The sequence below is a fragment of the Oncorhynchus masou genome, chromosome 12 (genome assembly GCF_036934945.1).
Source record: "Oncorhynchus masou masou isolate Uvic2021 chromosome 12, UVic_Omas_1.1, whole genome shotgun sequence".
Taxonomy (NCBI): Eukaryota; Metazoa; Chordata; class Actinopteri; order Salmoniformes; family Salmonidae; genus Oncorhynchus; species Oncorhynchus masou.
The window spans coordinates 94,020,439-94,030,438 of record NC_088223.1 but is presented as its reverse complement, the minus strand read 5'-3'; the positions used below and the strand labels follow the sequence as shown (position 1 = coordinate 94,030,438).

At 47.5% G+C, this 10,000-nt stretch overlaps 1 protein-coding gene across 1 annotated transcript in view; it reads right to left on the bottom strand.

Moving 5' to 3' along the window:
* Positions 1-10,000, bottom strand: part of LOC135551081 (neurobeachin-like) — a 304,485-nt gene that overhangs the window by 27,067 nt on the left and 267,418 nt on the right. The window contains exons 48-51 of the mRNA XM_064982478.1: positions 8,713-8,815; positions 8,434-8,549; positions 7,925-8,037; positions 4,840-4,980 (exon numbers count right to left, since the gene is read on the bottom strand). Coding sequence (XP_064838550.1) covers positions 4,840-4,980; positions 7,925-8,037; positions 8,434-8,549; positions 8,713-8,815 — 473 coding nt within the window. The remainder of the gene's footprint in view (positions 1-4,839; positions 4,981-7,924; positions 8,038-8,433; positions 8,550-8,712; positions 8,816-10,000) is intronic.

Genomic DNA, 10,000 nt, shown 5'->3' with positions numbered 1-10,000 from the left:
TATCTATACATCCACATATCTGTCCATACATCTATCTATCTGTCCATCCATACATCTGTCCATCTGTCCATACATCTATCCATCTGTCCATCCATCTATCTGTCCATCTATCTGTCCATCTATCTGTCATCATCTGTCCATCTATATGTCTGTCCATCCATCCATCCATATCCGTCCATCCATCCATCCATCCATCCATCATACAGTATCTACCCACCTACCCAAATACCCATCTATCTATCTATCTATCTATCTATCTATCTATCTATCTATCTATCTATCTATCTATCTATCTATCTATCTATCTATCTATCTATCTATCTATCTATCTATCTATCTATCTATCTATCTATATCTATCTATCCATCAATCATTCCGGAAGAACGTTCTGAAACCCATCTATGAGGAAGGAAACACAATGTCAGTGTATCTGCAGCTCAGTGTGGTGTTAGCAGTATTTTATTATATATCTATATATACATCTATCCATTTTTTGTTTAACTAAGAAAGTCAGTTAAGAACATCTTCTTCTTTTCTATGACAGCCTACTGGGGAACAGTGGGTTAACATCCTGTTCTAGGGGCAGAACGATACATTTTTACCTTGTCAACCTTATGGTTACTAGACCAACTACTCTAACCACACCATCTATCTATACATCCATCTATCTATAACCACTAGACTACCTGCCCCCCCATCTACACTCTAACCACTCTATCTGCCCCCCCATCTACACTCTAACCACTATCTACCTGCCCCCCTACACTCTAACCACTGGGCTACCTATCCCCCTACATCTAACCACTGGGCTACCTCCCCCTACACTCTAACCACCAGGCTACCTGCCCCCCTACACTCTAACCACTGTCCTACCTGCCCCCCTACACTCTAACCACTAGACTACCTGTCCCCCTACACTCTAACCATAGACTACCTGTCCCCCTACACTCTAACCACTCTACCTGTCCCCCCATCCATCCATCCATCCATCCACTAGGCTACCTGCCCCCCATCCACTCTAACCACTATCTACCTGCCCCCATCTACTCTAACCACTACCCATCTATCCTGCCCCTATCTACACTCTAACCACTAGGCTACCTGCCCCCATCTACACTCTAACCACTATCTATCTATACATCCATCTATCTACTCTAACCACTAGGCTACCTCCCCTATCTACACTCTAACCACTAGGCTACCTGCCCCCCCCCCTACACTCTAACCACTAGGCTACCTGCCCCATCTACACTCTAACCACTAGGCTACCTATCTATCTATCACTCTAACCACTATCTATCTATCTATCTACACTCTAACCACTATCTACCTGCCCATCTACACTCTAACCACTATCTACCTGCCTATCTACACTCTAACCACTAGACTACCTGTCCCCCATCTATCACTCTAACCACTAGGCTACCTGTCCCCCCATACATCTAACCACTAGTCTACCTCTATCTGTCCATCTACACTCCTAACCACTAGTCCATCTACCTGTCCCCCTACACTCTAACCACTAGGCTACCTGCCCCCCCCTACACTCTAACCACCATCCATCCATCCATCCTAACCATCCATCCATCCATCCCCCATCCACTCCAACCACTAGACTACCTGCCCCCTACACTCTAACCCATCCACCTACACTCTAACCACTAGACTACCTACCCATCTACACTCTAACCACTATCTACCTACCCCCCTACACTCTAACCACTAGGCTACCTGCCCCCCATCTAACCACAGGCTCCTCTACATCTAACCACTAGACTACCTGCCCATCCTACACATCTAACCACTAGACTACCCATCTACCCCCCCTGTCCATCACCCATCTAACCACTAGGCTACCTGCATCCCCCATCTACACTCTAACCACTAGACTACCTGCCCTATCACTCTAACCACTAGGCTACCTATCCCCCTATCACTCTAACCACTAGACTACCTATCTATCCCTACACTCTAACCACTATCAATCATTCCCCCCTACACGTTGTAACCAATAGGCTACACAATGTCAGTGTATCCGCAGCTCAGTGTGGTGTTACCAGTATTTTACCTTCCCCCTACACTCTAACCATATACTACCTGCCCTAAGAAACTCAGTTAAGAACAAATTCTTCTTTTCAATGACCCCCTACACTCTAACCAGTGGGTTAACTGCCTGTTCCCCCCTACACCTTGTCAACCTTATGGCTACCTGCCCCCCAACACTCTAACCACTAGGCTACTGCCCCCCCTACACTCTAACCACTAGGCTACCCCCCCCTACACTCTAACCACTAGGCTACCTGCCCCCACCTACACTCTAACCACTAGGCTACCTGCCCCCCCCTACACTCTAACCACTAGACTACCTGCCCCCCTACACTCTAACCACTAGACTACCTGCCCCTCCTACACTCTAACCACTAGACTACCTGCCCCCCCCCCTACACTCTAACCACTAGGCGACCTGCCTGCCCCGAGAGAGAGAGAGAGAGAGAGCGAGAGCGAGAGAGAGAGAGCAGAGAGAGAGAGAGAGACAGAGACAGAGAGAGAGAGAGACAGAGAGAGAGAGACAGAGAGAGAGAGAGAGAGAGAGAGAGAGAGAGACAGAGAGAGAGACAGAGAGAGAGAGAGAGAGAGGCGTGTGTAGCTTGTTGGCCAATCAGAAGTCATCAATGCGGCTACAGTTATAGAGCCTCCGTGTGGGGTAAAACTAAGCAGATTTATAATTAATGGAAGATGGAATTAATATGACAGAATTTAAAAGTTAAAGGAGAAGCTACAACGCTACAACGACCAAGAGCCAACCACTCGACTGCTACTTTATATTCTGAATGGTGTTGTGGGTAACTATGCAGGACCAAAAAGCATGTGCCTCAATTAGCCTGGCTAGCTAGTTCACGAGCTTCTCCCGGTTTGAAGCAGTCATGGCAGGTGATATTGGATGATAAATGACCTAGCTATGGCGGCTGCTAGTCGACCATAGTGTGAGTCGGCTGGGTTGGATGCTGTCTCTCGTCCCTCCCTCCCTCCTCCCTGTTCCCGTGTCACTCGCTCACACTAGACTACAAACACAGCACGGCCCCACGGCAACGGGCGTCACCGGGCGTCACCTCTCTCTACTTCCTCTCCCTCGTGCTTTATCAGCTCCGGTTAATAAACTATGCTTAAAAATGGACTTTTCTGCTACTTCCTCGGAACAGACAGGAACGGGTTTGGATCTAACCAGGTCTATAGGGAACGGCTCTACTTTTCCTCGGATCCACTCGGGAACAGGTCTCTATATTGTAAAAATGTATTTATGCACATTGGGTTGGATATTTTATTTTTACCTTTATTTTACTAGGCAAGTCAGTTAAGAACAAACTGCCTGTTCAGGGGCAGAACGACAGATTTGTACCTTGTCAGCTTGGGGATTTGAACTTGCAACCTTTCGGTTACTAGTCCAACGCTCTAACCAATAGGCTACACTGCCGCCCCAGGTCCATTTCCAGTTCCAACTATTTGGACTCGTGAAGGCCTCTAATGCAGAGCGGCACCAGAATTACAATAAAAACATGTTTTACCTTTTTGTCGTTAATAAATCCAATGTGAAACGTGATAATTATCCTTAACTAGCGTTGAAAATGTTGATCCATTCTTCTCTAATTACAAATCTCGGACACTGGAATACGTTTCTGAGTGATAGAGGGAGGGGCCTCAGGGGGAGTGGGAGGGGCAGGCAGACACTGGAATACATTTCTGAGTGATAGAGGGAGGGGCCTCAGGGGGAGGGGGAGGGGCAGGCAGACACTGGAATACATTTCTGAGTGATAGAGGGAGGGGCTTCAGAAGGAGGGGAGGGGCAGCAGACACTGGAATACGTTTCTGAGTGACAGAGGGAGGGGCCTCAGGAGGAAGGGGAGGGGCAGGCACGAGAATACGTTTCTGAGTGACAGAGGGAGGGGCCTCAGGAGGAGGGGGAGGGGCAGGCAGGCACTAGAATACTTTTCTGAGTGATAGAGGGAGGGGCTTCAGGAGGAGGGGGAGGGGCAGGCAGACACTGGAATACGTTTCTGAGTGACAGAGGGAGGGGCCTCAGGAGGATGGGGAGGGGCAGGCACGAGAATACGTTTCTGAGTGACAGAGGGAGGGGCCTCAGGAGGAGGGGGAGGGGCAGGCAGGCACTGGAATACTTTTCTGAGTGATAGAGTGATAGGGAGGGGCCTCAGGAAGAGGGGGAGGGGCAGCAGACACTGGAATACATTTCTGAGTGATAGAGGGATCAGAAGGAGGGGGAGGGGCAGCAGACACTGGAATACATTTCTGAGTGATAGAGGGAGGGGCTTCAGGAGGAGGGGGGGGGAAGCAGACACTGGAATACGTTTCTGAGTGACACAGGGAGGGGCCTCAGGAGGAAGGGGAGGGGCAGGCACGAGAATACGTTTCTGAGTGACAGAGGGAGGGGCCTCAGGAGGAGGGGGAGGGGCAGGCAGACACTAGAATACGTTTCTGAGTGATAGAGGGAGGGGCTTTAGGAGGAGGGGGAGGGGCAGGCAGACACTGGAATACATTTCTGAGTGATAGAGGGAGGGGCCTCAGGAGGAGGGGGAGGGGCAGGCAGACACTGGAATACGTTTCTGAGTGACAGAGGGAGGGGCATCAGAAGGAAGGGGAGGGGCTTCACATAGCCTCATTGTTGTGTGTTTTTTTTGTGGGAGAATAAAATCACACCGGTTCCCAAGCTTTTAAAATAATGGTTCTGTTCCGCGAACACGACAGATTACTTTTGTTTGCGGTTCTGATTGCGTTCCTCTAAAAATGTAATTATTTCCCTGTTTTGGCGCGTGTGTGTGTACTCACTATCCGCAGCATCCAGAGCAGTGTGGTGTTAGCGGTAGAGTAGAGGGAGCCGTAGTGGTGCGGTGGCGTTCCGTCCTCCTCCCAGGTATCATAGCGCTCTGCAGAGAACACCGCTCGCTTTGGGTGCAACGCACCGATTGGCTGCAGGGAGTCACACACAATTTGGAAAAAGAGCTGAAACTAACACAGAATCTGTTTCTATTGCATCTTACAGGTGAAGAGCTGGCTAGCTGAGTAGAACACCTGTTTAGAGTAGAACACCTGTTTAGAGTAGAACACCTGTTTAGAGTAGAACACCTGGTTAGAGTAGAACACCTGGTTAGAGTAGAACACCAGTTTAGAGTAGAACACCAGTTTTAGAACAGTTAGAAGGTGCTGGCTACAGAGTAGAACAAAAGGGTTGTTTAGAGTAGAACACCTGGTTAGGAGAGGTACTTAGAGTAGAACACCTGGTTTACTGGCTAGCAGAGTAGAACACCTGTTTGTGCTGGCTAGCAGAGTAGAACACTGGTTAGGAGAGGTACTGGTTAACACCTGGTTAGGAGAGGTACTAGCAAGCAGAGTAGAACACCAGTTTAGAGTAGAACACCTGGTTTAGGAGAGGTAGAACACCTGGTTAGGAGAGGTACTGGCAAGCAGAGTAGAACACCTGGTTTAGAGTAGAACACCAGTTTAGAGTAGAACACCTGGTTAGGGAGAGGTACTGGCTAGCAGAGTAGAACACCTGGTTAGGAGAGGTGCTGGCTAGCAGAGTAGAACACCAGGTTAGGAGAGGTGCTGGCTAGCAGAGTAGAACACCTGGTTAGGAGAGGTGCTGGCTAGCAGAGTAGAACACCTGGTTAGGAGAGGTGCTGGCTAGCAGAGTAGAACACCTGGTTAGGAGAGGTGCTGGCTAGCAGAGTAGAACACCTGGTTAGGAGAGGTGCTGGCTAGCAGAGTAGAACAAAAGGGTTAGGAGAGGTGCTGGCTAGCAGAGTAGAACACCTGTTTAGGAGAGGTACTGGCTAGCAGAGTAGAACACCTGGTTAGGAGAGGTGCTGGCTAGCAGAGTAGAACACCTGGTTAGGAGAGGTGCTGGCTAGCAGAGTAGAACACCTGGTTAGGAGAGGTGCTGGCTAGCAGAGTAGAACACCTGGTTAGGAGAGGTGCTGGCAAGCAGAGTAGAACACCTGGTTAGGAGAGGTACTGGCTTGCTGAAATATAACACTTACAGTGACATGCGAAAGTGTTCGGCCCCCTTGAACTTTGCGACCTTTTGCCACATTTCAGGCTTCAAACATAAAGATATAAAATTGTATTTTTTTGTGAAGAATCAACAACAAGTGGGACACAATCATGAAGTGGAACGACATTTATTGGATAATTCAAACTTTTTTAACAAATCAAAACTGAAAAATTGGGCGTGCAAAATTATTCAGCCCCCTTAAGTTTATACTTTGTAGCGCCACCTTTTGCTGCGATTACAGCTGTAAGTCGCTTGGGGTATGTCTATCAGTTTTGCACATCGAGAGACTGAAATTTTTTCCCATTCCTCCTTGCAAAACAGCTCGAGCTCAGTGAGGTTGTATGGAGAGCATTTGTGAACAGCAGTTTTCAGTTCTTTCCACAGATTCTCGAATGGATTCAGGTCTGGACATTGACTTGGCCATTCTAACACCTGGATATGTTTATTTTTGAACCATTCTATTGTAGATTTTGCTTCATGTTTTGGATCATTGCCTTGTTGGAAGACAAATCTCCGTCCCAGTCTCAGGTCTTTTGCAGACTCCATCAGGTTTTCTTCCAGAATGGTCCTGTATTTGGCTCCATCCATCTTCCCATCAATTTTAACCATCTTCCCTGTCCCTGCTGAAGAAAAGCAGGCCCAAACCATGATGCTACCACCACCATGTTTGACAGTGGGGATGTTGTGTTCAGGGTGATGAGCTGTGTTGCTTTTACGCCAAACATAACGTTTTGCATTGTTGCCAAAAAGTACAATTTTGGTTTCATCTGACCAGGGCACCTTCTTCCACATGTTTGGTGTGTCTCCCAGGTGGCTTGTGGCAAACTTTAAACAACACTTTTTATCGATATCTTTAAGAAATGGCTTTCTTCTTGCCACTCTTCCATAAAGGCCAGATTTGTGCAATATATGACTGATTGTTGTACTATGGACAGAGTCTCCCACCTCAGCTGTAGATCTCTGCTGTTCATCCAGAGTGATCATGGGCCTCTTGGCTGCATCTCTGATCAGTCTTCTCCTTGTATGAGCTGAAAGTTTAGAGGGACGGCCAGGTCTTGGTAGATTTGCAGTGGTCTGATACTCCTTCCATTTCAATATTATCACTTGCACTGTGCTCCTTGGGATGTTTAAAGCTTGGGAAATATTTTGTATCCAAATCCGGCTTTAAACTTCTTCACAACAGTATCTCGGACCTGCCTGGTGTGTTCCTTGTTCTTCATGATGCTCTCTGCGCTTTTAACGGACCTCTGAGACTATCACAGTGCAGGTGCATTTATATGGAGACTTGATTACACACAGGTGGATTGTATTTATCATCATTAGTCATTTAGGTCAACATTGGATCATTCAGAGATCCTCACTGAACTTCTGGAGAGAGTTTGCTGCACTGAAAGTAAAGGGGCTGAATAATTTTGCACGCCCAATTTTTCAGTTTTTGATTTGTTAAAAAAGTTTGAAATATCCAATAAATGTCGTTCCACTTCATGATTGTGTCCCACTTGTTGTTGATTCTTCACAAAAAAATACAGTTTTATATCTTTATGTTTGAAGCCTGAAATGTGGCAAAAGGTCGCAGAGTTCAAGGGGGCCGAATACTTTCGCTAGGCACTGTAACTGAAAAAGGACTGCTCAACACTCTAGGAGCTCAGATGCAATATTTCAATATTTGAAAGACAAGCTCTCTTCATCAGGGTCTAATGACAAACACTGCTGGTCACACGTTTATAAAGGACTTACAGGTGTGACAACATGCATTCACATGGCTCTGTCACACAGTACATATACAGGGCCGTGGCATCATAATTACTGCACAAAAAGCTGTGATATGATGAGAGAAACACAACACTTGGAGGTAAATACCTTGGATAGGTCTCGGAAGTTGCCGGGCAGAGTGAGGTCCAGCTCCTCTGAATCAAAGTTAGTGAGAACCCAGGGGAACACTGGGTACTGGTTCAGATCATTGTAGCTCCTCCCTGCGGGGGAAGAGAGGGAGGGAGGGAGGGAGGGAGGGAGGGAGGGAGGGGGAAAACACAGAGAGAGAGGGAGGGAGGGAGGGAGGGAGGGAGGGAGGGAGGGAGGGAGGGAGGGAGGGAGGGAGGGAGGGAGGGAGGGAGAGAGGAAGAGGGAAAACACAGAGAGAGGGAGGGAGGGAGGAAGAGGGAAAACACAGAGAGAGGGAGGGAGGGAGGGAGGGAGAGAGGAAGATGGAAAACACAGAGAGAGGGAGGGAGGGAGGGAGAGAGAGAGAGAGAGAGAGAAAGTAAATGCCCCTCTTCACAACAACGTACAGTAAGTCTAGAGTTAGGAGAAAGGCTGTAACAGATTGATGATGAGGATGAGGAGGGTACAAATGGTAGGTCTCTTTTCACCTGCGATGGTGTTGAGAAACATGAGGTACTCGAAGTTGGAGATCTCCCTCCTCTGCCAACGCTGGGTCATGTTGGACGACTTAAACAGCTGACGAGGGGTCGCCAAGGAGATACGCCTGGAGGAGAGGTACACACACGCACGTCGCATACACACAGTTAAAGATGGATTGTAGATGCGACCAATAAACTTTGATGAGATGTCTGTGTGTGTGTGTGTGTGTGTGTGTGTCTGTGTGTGTGTGTGCGTGTTCCTGTGAGTGCATGTGCTATTAACCCCACCTGGCCTGAGGAAGTCCGTAGCTAGTTCCTACTCCCACCCTGGGTAGACTGTAGACTACCCTCTTCACTGTAGCCTGGTCCGGGAAGTTGAACATCACAGACGCTGGGGGGGATTACATCACAGGATATGAGCACGAGAACACAGGAAGACAAGTCTGGAAACACTGTCCATTCACGACAGTGAGGTATAGAGTGCAGCACAGGAGAATCAGGCGGATAAATCAGGTATCATTTACAGATCCGGCCAGGTGGACTGATCAGTCAGGTGTGTCGGCTACACAGGTGAGTTAGTTAAAGATGGTGTGAGCTACACAGGTGAGTTAGTTAAAGATGGTGTCAGCTACACAGGTGAGTTAGTTAAAGATGGTGTGAGCTACACAGGTGAGTTAGTTAAAGATGGTGTCAGCTACACAGGTGAGTTAGTTAAAGATGGTGTCAGCTACACAGGTGAGTTAGTTAAAGATGGTGTGAGCTACACAGGTGAGTTAGTTAAAGATGGTGTCAGCTACACAGGTGAGCTAGTTACCGATGGTGTCAGCTACACAGGTGAGTTAGTTAAAGATGGTGTCAGCTACACAGGTGAGTTAGTTAAAGATGGTGTCAGCTACACAGGTGAGTTAGTTAAAGATGGTGTCAGCTACACAGGTGAGTTAGTTAAAGATGGTGTCAGATACACAGGTGAGTTAGTTAAAGGTAATGTCAGATACACAGGTGAGTTAGTTAAAGATGGTGTCGGCTACACAGGTGAGTTAGTTAAAGATGGTGTCAGCTACACAGGTGAGTTAGTTAAAGATGGTGTCAGCTACACAGGTGAGTTAGTTAAAGATGGTGTGAGCTACACAGGTGAGTTGGTTAAAGATGGTGTCAGCTACACAGGTGAGTTAGTTAAAGATGGTGTCGGCTACACAGGTGAGTTAGTTAAAGATGGTGTCGGCTACACAGGTGAGTTAGTTAAAGATGGTGTCAGCTACACAGGTGAGTTAGGTAAAGATGGTGTCAGCTACACAGGTGAGTTAGTTAAAGATGGTGTCGGCTACACAGGTGAGTTAGTTAAAGATGGTGTGAGCTACACAGGTGAGTTAGTTAAAGATGGTGTGAGCTACACAGGTGAGTTAGTTAAAGATGATGTCAGATACACAGGTGAGTTAATTAAAGATGGTGTGAGCTACACAGGTGAGTTAGTTAAAGATGATGTCAGATACACAGGTGAGTTAGTTAAAGATGGTGTCAGCTACACAGGTGAGTTAGTTAAAGATGGTGTGAGCTACACAGGTGAGTTAGTTAAAGG